Raw genomic sequence first — 17,361 nt, 5'->3', positions numbered from 1 at the left:
TTTAAATAAAAATGAATAATTTTGAACTGGTCCCTAGTGACAGCTCCCCTCTAACGACTCACTTTCACTATAAGTACTAAGTATTTCATGCAGCTTTTGTCAGTCATCACTAACACACCAGACCCTTCTCTTCCAACAAAATCAGTGAGGATCTGAGAAGAAGAAGCATTGGCCAGAGGCATGACTGCAAGGGGCAGCGACCCCATAAGGGGTCGTCTTCGGCCGCAAATGGCCCTGGCCTTGGCCATTGCTTTGATTTCTATCACTTTGGTTTCCGTTAATGCTGATGGTTACCCTTACTATTCCCCTCCTCCACCTTACCAGTACACCTCACCACCTCCTCCTCCTTACCTCTACAAGTCTCCTCCCCCACCCTCTCCTTCACCTCCTCCTCCATACTATTATAAATCTCCACCACCACCCTCTCCCTCACCTCCACCCCCTTATTATTATAAGTCTCCACCACCACCTTCACCATCTCCTCCACCACCCTATTATTACAAGTCTCCACCTCCACCTGAAAAGTCTCCCGCTCCAACTCCCTACTACTATAAGTCTCCACCACCACCTTCTCCATCTCCTCCACCACCCTACTATTACAAGTCTCCTCCACCACCATCTCCCTCACCCCCCCCACCTTACTATTACAAGTCTCCTCCTCCACCATCTCCCTCACCTCCACCTCCTTATTATTACAAGTCTCCACCACCACCTTCACCATCCCCTCCACCACCTTACTATTACAAGTCTCCGCCACCACCTTCTCCTTCCCCTCCACCACCCTACTATTACAAGTCTCCGCCACCACCTGAAAAGTCTCCAGCTCCAACTCCTTACTACTATAAGTCTCCTCCTCCTCCATCACCAACTCCTTACTATTACAAGTCTCCACCACCTCCCTCTCCAACTCCGTACTACTATAAGTCTCCTCCTCCGCCGCCACCTTATTACTACAAGTCTCCACCCCCACCATCCCCAGCTCCTTACTACTACAAGTCTCCACCCCCACCACCACCTTATTACTACAAGTCTCCTCCCCCACCACCTTACTATTACAAATCTCCTCCTCCTCCATCACCAACTCCTTACTATTACAAGTCTCCACCACCTCCCTCTCCAACTCCGTACTACTATAAGTCTCCTCCTCCGCCGCCACCTTATTACTACAAGTCTCCACCCCCACCATCCCCAGCTCCTTACTACTACAAGTCTCCACCCCCACCACCACCTTACTACTACAAGTCTCCTCCCCCACCACCTTACTATTACAAATCTCCTCCTCCTCCATCCCCAACTCCCTACTATTATAAATCTCCTCCTCCCCCTTCCCCCACTCCTTACTACTACAAGTCTCCACCCCCACCATCCCCAACTCCTTACTACTACAAGTCTCCTCCCCCACCACCTTACTATTACAAATCTCCTCCTCCTCCATCCCCAACTCCCTACTATTATAAATCTCCTCCTCCCCCTTCCCCCACTCCTTACTACTACAAGTCTCCACCCCCACCACCTTATTATTACAAATCTCCTCCTCCTCCCTCCCCAACTCCCTACTACTACAAATCTCCTCCTCCTCCTTCACCCACTCCTTACTATTACAAGTCTCCACCTCCACCATCCCCAACTCCTTACTATTACAAGTCTCCTCCTCCACCACCTTACTATTACAAATCTCCTCCTCCTCCATCCCCTACTCCCTACTACTATAACTCTCCTCCTCCACCAGTTGTGTATCCCCCACACCCTTACCATCCGCACCACCACCCTTTGATTGTGAAGGTAGTGGGTAAAGTCTACAGCTACAAGTGTTATGACTGGGAGTATCCCGAAAAGTCTCATAACAAGAAACACCTCAAAGGTACATGTCATATTTATTTCCTTATACTTTATATTTACATCATTATTATTGTTGGTTCAAAATTAATGCTTAGTACTGTTACCGTTAAACTGTTATTTTGGATGCATCGAAGGCATGAATTGCAATTCTTTTATGTTCACTAGCAGCACTTTCGGTTAAGGCTCGTATGTTTTCATAAATGTCTTTGTTTTTAAGGATTCAGTCACTTTTACACTAGCATTAATTCTTAGTTGTCTCGTTTTTATAATTAACCTTTTACGCTAATTATCATTTTAATTAAGATAGATATTTTTAAGGTTTGAGAAGTTAAAAATTCAATGGATTCAAGTGAAACGAAAAGCAAATGAATATATTTATCTTTTATGTATAAATTACTAGATAAAGTGTCTAGATTATCCTTTTTTAAATATATGCTGAAGTGAATATTTTACTATAATTTAATTAACATGCATTTCAATTTACAAGGTGGGCACACCATTGTTTAGAAACAATTTTTTCCTATTTATTTGTCCTTTTAGAAGTTAAACCTAATGTTTTTAATATAAAAATTAAATAGAATATTAATTATTATATTTTATAATCATATATTCATCTCAATTAAATTCTAAATTATATTTTTGTATATTAATTATTATTTTTAATTGTTTCTTATCTCAATTGAAATCTTAAATATTTTATAAATAAAAAATAATAATGGTAGAGATTATATACACATGTATTATCCTTTAAATGATAGTGTTGACTAATATAATATTCTATTTGACTAGGATAGTTTAACTTACTATTCTTTCAGTAATGCAACCTAATATATTACTCTTTCTCTCTGTTCTTTTTAATTGGCGTTTTTACGTACAAAGAAAAAAAGAATGTTTCTTTTTTGTTTATTGTTTGTAAAGCTTACTTTTTTGTCAATTAATTTATTACCTTTTATCTAATTTTTAATTAATTTACACATGTATTTATTTTGGAATAAAAATGACAAACGTAAAATAATAAATCTCAATTATATACATAAATACCTTAAAAATAGATAAAAAAGAATGGAGGAGTAATTAATCATTTTGGAGAGAGGTGCTTGTCATAACATGTATTATTTATCAATTATAATTAACTATTTTTGGGGTATGTAGGTGCTGTTGTGGAGGTGAAATGCAAAGCAGGAAGAAATATTATCAAGGCTTATGGTGAAACTAAGAGCAACGGAAAGTATAGCATCACAGTTAAGGACTTCAATTATGTCAAATATGGACCTACAGTGTGCAAGGCCAAGCTTTATGCTCCACCTAAGGGATCACCCTTCAACATACCTACCAAGTTGAACGAAGGAACAGACTTGAAGGTGAAATCGAAAGACAAGTATGAAGTTGTGCTTAAGGCTAAGCCATTTGCTTATGCTTCAAAGAAGCATTTTGAAGACTGCTACAAGCCCAAGCCTTCACCAACTCCTTACTACTACAAGTCGCCTCCTCCTCCATCTCCAGTTTACATATACAAGTCGCCACCTCCCCCATCACCTACTTATGTTTACAAGTCACCACCTCCACCTGTGAAGTCACCTCCATATTATTATCAATCTCCACCTCCACCATCACCAAAACCTAAACCTCCATATTACTATCAATCACCACCTCCACCATCACCAGTACCCAAGCCTCCTTATTACTATCAGTCTCCTCCTCCTCCATCTCCAGTTTACATATACAAGTCACCACCTCCCCCATCACCTACTTATGTTTACAAGTCACCACCTCCACCTGTGAAGTCACCTCCATATTATTATCAATCTCCACCTCCACCATCACCAAAACCTAAGCCACCATACTATTACAAATCACCACCTCCGCCTTCACCAAAACCTAAACCTCCATATTACTATCAATCACCACCTCCACCATCACCAGTGCCCAAGCCTCCTTATTACTATCAATCTCCTCCTCCTCCATCACCGGTTCCTAAGCCACCATATTACTACAAATCTCCACCTCCTCCATCACCAGTTCCTAAGCCACCATACTACTACCAGTCTCCACCTCCACCATCACCGATTCCTAAACCCCCATACTATTACCACTCTCCACCTCCACCATCACCTTCTCCTCCTCCCCCATACTATTATAAATCACCACCCCCACCTTCACCATCCCCTCCTCCTCCTTACTATTATAAATCTCCCCCACCACCTTCACCAGTTCCTAAACCCCCATACTATTACCACTCTCCACCTCCACCATCACCTTCTCCTCCTCCCCCATACTATTATAAATCACCACCCCCACCTTCACCATCCCCTCCTCCTCCTTACTATTATAAATCTCCCCCACCACCTTCACCAGTTCCTAAACCCCCATACTATTATCACTCTCCACCCCCACCATCACCTTCTCCTCCTCCCCCATACTATTATAAATCTCCCCCACCACCTTCACCAATTCCTAAACCCCCATACTATTACCACTCTCCACCTCCACCATCACCTTCTCCTCCTCCCCCATACTATTATAAATCACCACCCCCACCTTCACCATCCCCTCCTCCTCCTTACTATTATAAATCTCCCCCACCACCTTCACCAGTTCCTAAACCCCCATACTATTATCACTCTCCACCTCCACCATCACCTTCTCCTCCTCCCCCATACTATTATAAATCACCACCCCCACCTTCACCATCCCCTCCTCCTCCTTACTATTATAAATCTCCCCCACCACCTTCACCATCCCCACCACCACCTTATTATTATCATTCCCCACCTCCACCTAAAGAGCATGTACACCCTCCCTACTACTACCACTCACCACCACCACCATCCCCATCTCCACCACCTCCTTATTATTATAAATCCCCTCCACCACCATCCCCTTCTCCTCCTCCCCCCTACTACTATCACTCTCCACCACCACCATCTCCTTCTCCTCCTCCTCCCTACTACTACCACTCTCCACCACCACCATCCCCATCACCGCCGTCTCCATATTATTACAAATCCCCTCCACCTCCATCTCCATCTCCACCACCTCCTTACTACTATCAAAGTCCTCCTCCACCATCTCCCACTTCTCATCCTCCCTATTACTACAAATCCCCTCCACCACCAACGTCATATCCTCCACCTCCTTACCACTACGTGAGCCCTCCACCACCTTCTCCATCTCCTCCCCCACCATACCATTACACATCACCACCTCCTCCTTCCCCAGCTCCTGCTCCCAAGTACATTTACAAATCACCTCCACCTCCGGTTTACATCTATGCTTCCCCACCTCCACCTATCTACAAGTAAGCTCAAATTATGAAAGCACCATTCATGATGAATCATGTAAGTTCACGATCCTGAAGTAAAAATTTATCATCTATACATGTATGAATTTTAGTAATGGAAATTCCCATTTAATTTGTTTTCAGGTTCTAGTTTTCATCGAGGAATAAAGGCAAGCTCTATTTTGAGCCAAGTGAAACATCTATCTTCCTGTCTAAGTTCTTTGAATAAAAGTCTGAATGTGTCATCTCTATGCTACAATGTTTATGATTCAGATCAGGTTGATTCTATTTGTTTGATGGCCATCTTGCACGTCCTGATCTTATTGTGTTCAAGTGACGGACAAATCCAAACAGGAAAGAGAGATTTGAAATGTAAATGCCAAGTAAATGTGAAAAGTACAGTCCATTTTTAGTGATCTCTTTAATTTATTTGTTCATAGATTAATATGGTCGTGTATGATTGCTTTTCTATTTATTGTGGCATTTTTGTGTTGTACCCTGTTGTTGTGTTTGCAATAATTATTAGTAATAAAGCAGCAAATTCAATTTGTGTTCATGCATCAATTCATGTTTCTTTCCACCGACTAGCATTTATACTATATATTGTCGCCATTTCAAATAGCTCCGGTGGAACATATAAGGCTTCTAAATACATAAAGAAGGTTCATGTATCTCAAAGAACAGTAGATTTTTTTAAGCTGTTTCTGTCTTATCCCAGAAGGGAATGACAAAGTTTTTTTATTATTGGTCTTGCAGAGTCATTGACCGACCGTTTGTGATGCCTATCAAACTCAATAAAATTGGCAGATATGATGTTTTTTTTTTCTTAAAAAACTTTACTAATATGATAGTAGCCAACTAAATAATGTAAATAATGTAATAATGTTTAGCAATATTACTTAATTTTCTCCGTCTATTATTATGTTTGAAGTTTTCAGCTTAAATGTTTTTAGTTATTAACTCCCAAAAGAGATATGATAAACAGATAAGATAAACAAAAACGGAAAAAACATATACGATAAATTATTTGGACGCAACAGCAAATGATATTTCCTTCTTCGGAATCTTGACTTACTTTCTTTTGCATTATGTAGCAATTATTAATTATTAATTTAGCTATACATTTACATGTCTTCTAGTGATATCCAAGCAGGCCCCAATCTCTAATATAACAAAAGTGGACCTACCCACCTTCCCCATTTTCTAATTAAATAACCACAAATAATCTAATAAAATCGACAACTAATTTGTGGACCCTTTGTCCTTATGTAATCTCGTTACTCATAAGAAAATTAATTTAGAAGTTCGAAAGAAAACACAATCATGTTATTGTTTAGTGACCCAAATCTTGCAAGATTAAACCACATGATGCTGCTTGTTATGAATTCAGGACCTTGAACATTGACAACTTTTGATGGACGGAAGAGGGGCTGCGATGATATAAAAAGCTATGCTAAGAGGGAGATTTTTTTGCTTTAGAATAAAATGTCTGTACGTTTTTTTATCTTGATTTGATTGAGATTTAATAATTAGAAATTTGTATTAGCTGATGTTTAGCTACAGAGAAATTTATATTTGATTGAATTTTAATTGTTTATCCCTTTGGCTATAATGTACTCTTTTAATACTAGATAAATGATAAAAATGCATTATTCAATTCAACACTTTCTTTATCAATGATCGAAATTCACATCTAAATATAAAAGTGCAATTAATCCTACTTTCTATTTATCCTTCAAATATTAAATGAAGAGAATATTAGAAAAATAAATATATTTAATAACTTGAAAATATAATAAACATTTAATACTTTCTTCATTTAGCAAGAACATTAATAAAAATGTTATTATAAGAGAATTTAGATTTATGTTTTTTTACTGAGCTTTTAATGAGTCATATCTGATAACTCTTAAGAATTAGGAAAGTGTTCCGAATATTTAGTAAAAGATTGCTGTCCATACAACATTATTTTTACTTTGATTTAACTATTTTTTTTTATCTAATTAATATTTTTGACGATATCTAATTGATATTTGCAATTGATTATAGAAAAATCAGTATCTTATCAATAAATATTATAAATACTGTTATATATTATTATTATTATTATTATTATTATTATTATTATTATTATTATTATTATTATTACTACTATACCTTTCAACTAATAGTTTTCATTAGTAATTAACAAATTAAATACTATTATTTTTAATAATACCACCATAAGTGGTATTAAGCTCAAATTGTTACCTAATAACACGACTAAAAATATAAAAAAAAAAATCGTAAATAATAATCATTGCATTGTTACTAGGCAACAAAAAGCGCTCTCCCAACTACTCTTAAGAGAAAGTAGCAACTTGTTATAAAAAGAGAGATATAAAGATAGAAAAAGGTTGAAAGTTGCTCATGCTATCATACAAGAAAATTTGTCTCGGTGCCTTTCATTGTTAATTCGTTATAGGTGCTGTCATACATCAATTCTCATTAATCTGTATTTTTCAAGATATAAAAGCCAAAAAAGAACGATGCCGCACCGAACAATGATTATAAAAAGATCTGGTCTAGTAAGTATTTAAGGAATTGGTCATCATTACCTAATGTTAAGAATACTTTAGTTTTAAATTAGAATAATTAAAAAAAATTATAGAAGTATTTTATAAATTTTCAAATTACTAAAATAATTTCTATACACTACTTTATTAAGAAATGATTTTTTTTTCTCATTTTAAGAATTGTTTGGTGAATTTTTTTGTTTTAATTAAACTTGTCATTTGTGATGTCTTAAAAATAAACATAAATTTAAAGAATAAACAAAGAGATTTATCAGAGTTGACCCTGATATTTAGATAAGCAAAGCAGGATTTGTTGTAATGGTAAATTCAGTTTGGGGCAAATGAATGTAAAAATATGGAACTGAAATAAATGGCATGACTTGTATATAATAATAGAAGGGAAGGGAGACAAGACGAACCTTGAGTTGAGTTGGTTCTAGTTGTACACATTCACTCAAGGTGCATCAATCTGCATTCACATCACACAAATGGGAAGAGATAACTGAAACTAAATTAATCAAAATATCCGTTTAATTTCTTCCCCTTGAGTTGTTAGAGGTTAAAAGGACATGAGAATCAAAGTGGGTAACATAGCAGGGACCATTTAATTGCATACTGATTTTCATCCCAATTCCCAATCGCCATCGCAACGGAACATGAAAATGCAGATTCCAAATAATAATAAAATAGATGAAAAGTTGTTACCTTACCTCGTTTAGAGCGGGAACGAACCAAATCCAGAATAACTAACCTCTCGTGTATAATTAATGTTTTTTCTTCTTCTAAATATACCCTTATTTAATAACCACCAATAATGATATATGTTTCAAAAGATCAAGATATTAAATAATAATATTTTAGTAGTTGGTTGGCTGATGTTGTGCAAGCTCTTGCAGACTACAACATTCCCACAGGAGTAATATATAATTATTCAAAATTTTGTGCATAAAATAATTTTAAACAAATGTGTCCAACTTTTAATACAGCTGTTGTAATTTTATTGAATCACCATGAGATTGTTTAACTCAATTTTTAGTTAGGATTAGTCAGACAAAACCAACTAATTAAAAAATATTCAACTAATTTGTGATTTTCTTTCAATATGGGAGTATATAGAATATTCAACTTTCTTTTTCTTATTACCAAGTCAACTTCTGGAAACCAATTTGCGTCCAATGAACAATTATAATTATCTTGACTTAATCATCATGAAAAACAAAATTAAATCACAGAAAGAAATCATAATAAAAACAAGTTGGAACTTGAGAAATCATATTATTATTATTATTATTACCCAGAAAAATTTCTTCAGTAGATTAAAAAGGTTATTAATCCTTAACATTTACTAGTACTAGTATTCTTTAATTCTCTTCAGGTAAGTTGCAGAATAGTTTCACTGTGAGTTTTGTTTCGTTTCACAGTTACTCCGAAATTGTAGTGAGATAAAATCACCGCAAAGAGTATTTTCGTTTCTCTCTCTTTCCCTCGTAATTTTATTTTTGAGATAACTCACTGAACATAAGTCTTTGGAAATTGCAACCTGGTTGCTGTTACTGCTGCTGCTGGCTGGCTGGCTTCCTCGTAATATCAAATTCTTGTTTTCTCTTTCTCTTTCTCTCTCCCCATTTTCTCTCTCTACAGTCTACACCCTACACCCAACCCACCTTCAGTTTCTGTTTTCTGCCGACTAGTTTGATCAGGTTCCGTCTCTTTTCGCCTACCCAGATCTGGTTTTGCTTCAATTTATTCACTTTTTCATTTCCCGGATCTAATTCATCTCTTTAACTTCCTTATTCCATCTCAATTCTTAGTATTGCATGTCAAGCTTCTTCTGGCTCTGAATTGTTTTCTTCGTTTTCATGCTTTGTTTCTCGTATAATTTGTTCCCTGCTTCTTCTTTTCGATCAATCTTCATAAAGATTTTATCTTTTATCGTTTCTTGCAATTATTCATTAGCTTGGGATTCACGTTTTGTTATGGTGCCCCTCTTAAGTCTTAATTCTTCAATGTACAATTTCGGATTGTCTGAACTTTGATTGCTATGAGAAACGATGGGGTGAATTTCATGAGATATGTGTCACCGTATAACATTGGTATCTGGCAGTTCATTTGCATTTTTTGAGAGTTTGAATTGATCTCAGAAAGTTCATGCAAGACTTATTTTCAGATTGTGATGTTGGTTCTTTCTCCGTGATAGAATTTTGCATTTAACTCTAGTTCAGTTTTAATGTTGCTCCCAAGAAGTGAAGACATAAATTTGTTCAATATACACATTTAATGCTCATTTGTCCAATTGTTTCATCATACAATGTGAAGATATTGATATTGTTTCTTCTTTGATGAATAGGTAAAGTCTCTAAACTGCTATCTTAGTACAAGCAAAGAATATTGCTTGGAAAAAAATCTTTTCAGAATTCAAGTAGCTGTCATGTTGTTGCTGAGAAATCTTTTTCTTGAACTATGTTGTTGCTGAGAAATCTTTTTCTTGAACTAGTGTGTGACAAAAAAAACTAACATGGGCTTTTATTTCTATGTCGCTGATCAGTCTACGGTTCCGGCACGCTAGTACTGAAAACTAGCTACAATGAAGAAGGCCATTGGTCAAACTGTTAGGGAACTGTAAGTCTAACTATTTATTAATGTATAATCACATGCCATGAATGTAATTTCTATTTAGGGTGTTTATTACCTTTTAAGAACCCCACGCTATTTCATAAATTCCGTATTCTCTTCATTTTTCTTGCAGTAAAAGAGAAGTAAATAAGAAAGTATTGAAAGTTCCTGGAATAGAACAGAAGGTAAATTTTGTTCTTTGAAGTCCGTAGTTTGAATTTACTTTTCTATAGTATTTGCTCATAAAAGAAAAACTTTATTGACTATCTTGGAAGTTACACATTGTAATCTTATTGTGCAAATTTTAATTGGATTGGTCTCTCCCATCTTACAGGTTCTTGATGCTACCAACAATGAAGCGTGGGGTCCTCATGGATCACTTCTTGCGGATATTGCACAGGCATCCAGAAATTTGTAAGCTTGAACTCATCATTTTATGCTTGATATTATATAACAATTATCTCAGTTTTTAGCTCCCTTGCAGTCATGAATACCAAATGATCATGGCAGTAATCTGGAAGCGGATTAATGACACAGGCAAGAATTGGCGGCATGTCTACAAGGTTTGTACAACTATTTTATGTTTCAGATGAAATTACTTTTGGAATCTTTTATTTGTTTTTATTGTCATGATGCTCTTCTTTTTGCCTCTCAATACTTCAATTCATCCATTGAAGTACATCATTTATAAAATTTGTCTTAATACTTATTTACAAACCATGATGGGTTCTTGCCTTCTAAGAATTCTGTCTTATATGTTTTCTGCATTTACTGCTGCTGATCTTACTCTCTTGGAATAGAACGGTGCTTATGTCTATGCATTAATTGTTCAACAACAGGCTTTGACGGTATTAGAATACTTGGTGGCTAATGGGTCAGAGCGTGTCATAGAGGAAATTAGAGAGCACGCCCACCAAATATCGGTAATTCCCATTTTGTTGATTGTAAACATTTATAAACTGTTAAGTATTTATCATACTAGTTCCTAATATTATTGAAATGATCTAAAAATTAGAATGCAACTTGATAATATTGTCAATGTCACATCAACAGACATTGTCCAATTTTCAATATATTGATTCCAGTGGAAGAGACCAGGGAAACAACGTCAGGAGGAAATCACAGAGTCTCGTTCTCCTTGTGAATGATAAAGAAAGAATCACGGAGGTTAGACAGAAGGCTTCTACTAACAGAGACAAGTAATTATTCTCTCATTATATTTATATATATATATATATATATATATATATATAATAAATTGTCATTTTCCAATTGCTACAAAAACTTATACCTTATTGAGGAAGAACAACAGGTTGTTTAAGCAGATATTTTGTTTTTCTTAATTCCCTGAATTTTGTAATATCCATCATTTGTGTATTTGAATTTGTTTCGGATTTCTAGATCACAAATGTAAAACCACTGGGTATAATATGACATGGAAATATGTGGATTTCTCAATCTGGAGGAGATATGTAATTGCCCTGCATGGTTCACCAGGTTTCGCAGCAATTCAACTGGTGGAATGTACAGGCCTGGTTCATTTTCAAGCAGTGGATCTTATGGTGATAGATATGAAGATGATCGTTATGGAAGCATGGAGGAAGATAGAAGTGGTTATGGCTATGGCAGAGAAAAAGAATGGGGCTATAGAGACGATGATCGTTATGGCAGAGATGGTTACAGGGACGATGAGTACCGTAGAAGAAGTGTTGACGATGACCAATATGGCTCAAGAAGCAGGAGATCTTTTAGAGATCGTGATCATAATTTTGATGATGATGGTCAGCATTCATCTCGGTATGTGCCTATATCTGAATGAGATAATGCCTTTAATAAATTATTCTTTTATCTAAAAAATCTGAAATAGATAATATTTTAATTGATAATAATTATAGTTCTTGGGTTCATTTGGTTTTGGATCATAGCTCTCTTGTCAGTTGTTATCATCTGTATATACTTTATTGCATTAATTAAGTTGATGGATTTTTTGGGCTTTTCATCAATTAGCTTTGGGTAGCTTTGATATTTGGGTGGATGAGAAGAAAAATGAGTATATCTTTAAGCTTTTCAGTTTAAAATTTATTATGGAGAACCAAGGTATTCAACATTGGAATTTTACACCTTAGATCGGAATGGGGGTAAAAATCTAAATCGAATCCTAAGATATAAAACTGAACCACCTGAAGAACATATTAGATTCAAATGCTTGGTGGTTGCTGTCTCAGACAGTGGTTAGGGATAGGGGTCAGGTTTCAATGACACAGATGCTTCATGAAGAAGCAGCAGCTTAGGGTTCACAGTCGCCCAAGACGAAGAAGCTTCGAACTGTGTTGATTCTGTTGAATCAAACTGGGTGAAACTAGGTCAAAAAAGTTTCAAATGGGTCAGTTTTGTGAAATTGGAAAACCACTAAGGGCAACAAAGCTTTTCCTACTGAGTTTTAAATCAATTGCATTCCTAGGAACTCTAACTTGAGATTGCTTATTAAGCTAGAATAGTTATACACCAGGTGATCTACATGCTCAGTAGTGCAAGAATTGATGTTTGATTATATTTTAAATTTTAGTTAATGGTTAATTAGTAAAATAACAAATTTAATGCTGTTGTTTATTTCTAGCGGTTTTGTGATTATGATTTTTTGGGGTAATAACCATAAAGAAGATAAGTTACAAGTTAAATAGTATAGAGGATGTACAGTATAACCGACTTTGCATTGTTGGGGTAAAATTATATTGTGATGGAAAGCTATGACAGCATAATACAAGGAACCGATCTTGTGTTCGAGATTTTATTGAATTATTATACAATTAATCTTTTAGAATGATATATTGACAGTTATGGTGTCACTGACCATGCAATTGTTGCAACGGAAATGTGGCTTTAGTTACATCATTGTTCTACCCAAAGCTAAAAAAAGGGCAAATAGTGCTGTAATTTGGCCTTTATATGCGTCTTCGATGCAAATGACAAGCATTCTGGTGTGCTTAATAAATTTCACTTGACGATGTAGATCCTTTTCTTTTTCTAAATTATAATAATTTGCCTTTTCATTTATCATGAAAACACGGGGATTAATGTAATGTTGTTGGCTTGTTGCTGTGTGGCGCACCTCTTTCATTCTAATTCGGTCCTTTATACAATGTTCTCTCAGAGGTAGCAGTGCTAAAGCTGAAGACCATTCACTGGAAGGAAGGTAAATCATCCATAAAGATTCTCTCTCTCTCTCTAACACACACACACACGTCCATGCATAATGCCACTTGCCATTATTTTGATAGACCATATCACACAATGGGCAGGTTAGAGCGGAAACTTTCTGAGCAAAATGTGAGTGCTCCTCCCAGTTATGAAGAAACTGTTTCTCAAAGCCCTTTACACTATGAAAGGTATCAAGTTTACAATAAGGAGATTACTTATTCCCAATGAAATCTGTAACTATATTACTATTTTAATTGCAGGGATGGGGGAATTTCAGCTGCTTCTGCCCCAAAAGGCTCTTCTCCTGTAAGTGATAACCCACGCCAAACCTCTGCTCCTACAGGATCTTCTCTTTTAAGCGATAATCCAACAGAAGCAACTGCTGCTGCCAGTACTGCTACATCTGGAAACCGTGAAGTTAAGGCTTTTGATGAATTTGATCCTCGTGGTCCTCCTGTATCAGGTGTGAGAAGTTCTTTGTTTCTTGTTTTGAAAAAATGTGTACACATGTTTGAGTTCATTTGCCTTTTTTTAAAATTCACGTCAGGTTCATCACTCACATGCTTTTGTTGCTGTGTTATGTATTAAATTCTTATTCATTATACTGTGTCTGCCAGAGAGGTGTGTGTGTGTGGGGGGGGGGGGGGGGGACAGGGGGTTTGCACACCATTTATTGGATTGGAAGTTTCCAGTAGGCTGTATTTGTAATTTTCTTTGCATGCCTTTCATTACAAATGTTTTTTTCATTTGGCAACCTGTTCAGTGTTTCTGAGCATGTACCTCTTGTGATATGCTCGTAAGTCCTGTGATTTTCTTGTGCTAAATACCATGGAGGTTTGTAAGAGAACTTTGAAATTTGTTGACAGTATGAGACGTTTTACAGCATGCCTCATCTGTTCACATGATCAGGTAGCATGGATAGAGAGATGGGTGCTTGGCATCCTTTTATTAATGAGTCTCTGTGGTTGTTGATTTATATAGTCACTAGTAAGACTGATTGATGCGTAGACTATAGAGTATATATGTGCTCAGTTGTATAAAATTTTCAATTTTCAATACATTTGTAACTGAAATTCAAGATCCAGTATAAGGGTGAATGCCTGTTGAGAAAATAGCAGGGCATTTCACTAGTGAAGCTCGTAATTGCACTTTTCACTTATATGCCTGTGTACCAACTGAGAAATATAATATGTGGACCAGTGGGAACTTGAAAGTATGGAAATGCTTTTAAGTTTTAAGGATTGTTCAACTATGTTGTGTCACTTGTGTGGCTAGATGTAACACTTCATATATCCATCACCTGGGTCCCACACTTGAATCGTCAATGGCATGATCCTAATTGAGATAGGATGAAATTATTATCATCGCCATTTGGGGTTTAGTTAAATATTGATGGTTTTCAAGGGCTTGTAATGATGCTTTAATTATGCTTTCTTTACAAGAAACATTTGTTATGCTTTATATTCAATATTCATGATATCTTTTTGTTTCTTATTAGCTGCCCCAGCTCCTGCTAATAATGTTGAAATGGACTTGTTTGGCTCCCTATCAGAGTCATTCTCTTCAAATGCATTGGCTCTTGTGCCTTCTACATCAAAAATCACCACCTCTCAAGGAAATGCAAACCTTGATTCAACAGCATCATTTGCACTGCCACCATCTGCATCCAGTAATTTCAACCTGGTATGAATTGGTGTTTGTTTATACTGTCAGTATAAAAAAATATTTGAATCTTGTTTTTTTCTACTCTGTATTATTAAGAATGAATTTATGTATGGCTTGGAATGCTTTTCACTTTGTTTTGTTGTTTCTGTCCTTTCTGATTTTGCATGCTTGATTGTTTACAATTAGGTGGGTGGGTTCTTGTTAAGAAATGTAGCATAAGAATTACTATAACTTCTGTTTGTGGACCATGATGAATGGAGGGGAACCTCAACTTGGAAGTGTTGTCTTTCTGAGGAGCAAATTACTGTGTTCATGCATGCTTCAAATAAATTTTTTTTTTTTTTTTTTGTGTTAGTGTTTGTAAAACAGCTACTCTCATATCCTTTTACAAGAGTTCATCTCTTTGTTAATCCTGGTATTTTGTTGGTTTAACTTTTGGCAGGTGTTTGAAGACCCATTTGGTGATTCACCATTTAAGGCCAGTCCTTCCACTGAAACTGCTCGATCTCATCCCCGGACTCCTCAGGGTCTTGCACCATCCCAGTCAAGTGGTCCTAATACAGAATTGGTCTCCAACTTTGGGTTTGGCGTCTCATTTTCTGCTCCTGGTGCCAGTTACACTCAGCATTTGTCTTTGAACTCTCAGTTTTTGTCCATGCCACCACCATCACAGGAAACAGATATTCTTGCAGAAATTCTTCCCCATGCACCATTACCTGGGACAACCTCAGAGCAGAACTTTCCAGCTCCTCCTGATGCTCAATCCTCATCCTCCTTTTCAGCTTCATCAGGGCAAATGGCACCACAGTCTTTTTTTCCACAGTCTGGCCAACACATGCAGCAAGATTTCTCAGCCGTAACCAGTCAACCTGCAGCACAAGCCGTTTCAGCTCCTGGTGGCCAACCGCTACAACCCCCATCATCAGTTCCCACTAGTCAACATGCACAGCAACCCTTTCCATCTCAGGCTGATCAACCTGCACAGTCAGGTAGTCATATATATGGTGGATTCCCTTCCCTGGCTGCTGGTTCTCCGACTCAAGAAGCTTCTTCAGGCATGTTCCCTCAATCTCACGGTGGACATATGAACCAAGGATCTATGGCACTTGTTCCTTCACACACAGCTCCCCAAGCTTCAACAGGACTGAGTGCAAACTATTTGTCTTCTCAATCCCCCATTGCCATTGATCAAGCATCACAGTTTAACAGTGGGAGCTTGTTGGGACAGTCATTTAACCATCAACCACTTGGTCAAGGAGTACATGCTTCACAGAGTGCTGTTTCTCAACCGCCCAAGGACAAGTTTGAGACAAAATCGACAGTTTGGGCAGATACACTAAGCAGGGGGTTGGTTAATTTGAATATATCAGGACGTGAGTGCTGTGCTTATGCCTTCTCAAACTATTTTCAATGTGTGATCTTATCTGGATGAACACTGACTTTTCGTGTTGTTCATTTGCAGCTAAATTAAACCCTTTAGCATATATTGGAGTTGACTTTGATGCCATTAATAGGAGGGAAAAGAGGATGGAGAAGCCCACCACGACAACGGTAACGTCAACTGTAACCATGGGTAAAGCTATGGGATCTGGTTCCGGTATGGGCCGGGCTGGCGTGGGTGCTCTCAGACCTCCATCAAACCCGATGATGGGTATGGGCATGGGAAGCTATGGAGGCGTGAACGCACCTATGGGTATGGGGCAGATGCCACCACCACCTAGTCGATTTCCTCCTGGAAATTATAACTCCATGATGGGAAGAAGTGGTTATCCTCAACATCCTTATGGGGGCTACCGATGAGATTGACCATTATACCTAATACCTAGATAGCAATGTCAAACTGTATACGATTGATCACTATACGTAGATAGCAATGTTAAAGTGTATGAGATGGAGCACTATACCTAGATAAGATCATAGCAAGTGTTTTGTTAAGAGTTTCGAGAAACGGCACCCCAATACCTCTGGTCTACATCTTGCACAATACATGTAATTCTCTGTAAAGTATGTGTGCTTATTCTTGTTTTTTGTACTATGCTTTCCATTCATTTTTATAGGTGTTTTGTTGTGCACCAGGGACCCCATCAAATAACCTTACTTGGGTTATTGGTGTTTATTTTTTAATTAATACCCCCAACGCCAACCAGAGTTGTATTCATTTCCGTTGTGCTTTTTTTACATCAATGTTTACATGAGATAATAATGCTGGGA

General features: G+C 37.0%; 2 protein-coding genes across 6 annotated transcripts; both read left to right on the top strand.

The window, feature by feature from the left end:
• The first annotated feature begins 82 nt into the window (after nucleotides 1-82).
• On the top strand, nucleotides 83-5,683 carry LOC114403089 (extensin-2-like). Its single transcript, XM_028365820.1, has 3 exons — nucleotides 83-1,861; nucleotides 2,992-5,177; nucleotides 5,264-5,683. The coding sequence occupies exons 1-2, from the start codon at nucleotides 181-183 to the stop codon at nucleotides 5,139-5,141; spliced, it is 3,831 nt and encodes a 1,276-aa protein (XP_028221621.1). The 5' UTR covers nucleotides 83-180; the 3' UTR covers nucleotides 5,142-5,177; nucleotides 5,264-5,683.
• Nucleotides 5,684-9,078: 3,395 nt separating this feature from the next.
• On the top strand, nucleotides 9,079-17,359 carry LOC114402802 (clathrin interactor EPSIN 2-like). 5 transcript variants are annotated; one of them, XM_028365480.1, is made up of 14 exons: nucleotides 9,080-9,374; nucleotides 10,220-10,293; nucleotides 10,421-10,472; nucleotides 10,622-10,701; nucleotides 10,772-10,850; nucleotides 11,127-11,210; nucleotides 11,341-11,486; nucleotides 11,785-12,084; nucleotides 13,439-13,480; nucleotides 13,587-13,673; nucleotides 13,746-13,948; nucleotides 14,984-15,168; nucleotides 15,593-16,523; nucleotides 16,613-17,359. In XM_028365480.1, exons 2-14 carry the CDS (start codon nucleotides 10,259-10,261, stop codon nucleotides 16,948-16,950), a joined length of 2,562 nt encoding a protein of 853 aa, XP_028221281.1. In that variant the 5' UTR covers nucleotides 9,080-9,374; nucleotides 10,220-10,258; the 3' UTR covers nucleotides 16,951-17,359. The 5 variants fall into 5 exon arrangements, with proteins under 5 accessions (XP_028221283.1, XP_028221281.1, XP_028221282.1 ...); XM_028365481.1 differs by having other exon boundaries at nucleotides 9,080-10,021; XM_028365482.1 differs by lacking the exon at nucleotides 13,587-13,673 and having other exon boundaries at nucleotides 9,079-9,374.
• The last annotated feature ends 2 nt before the right edge of the window (nucleotides 17,360-17,361 follow it).

The sequence above is a fragment of the Glycine soja genome, chromosome 20 (genome assembly GCF_004193775.1).
Source record: "Glycine soja cultivar W05 chromosome 20, ASM419377v2, whole genome shotgun sequence".
Classification (NCBI taxonomy): domain Eukaryota; kingdom Viridiplantae; phylum Streptophyta; class Magnoliopsida; order Fabales; family Fabaceae; genus Glycine; species Glycine soja.
Note: the sequence above shows the minus strand (reverse complement) of the source record. Positions and strands in the feature narration are given on the sequence as shown.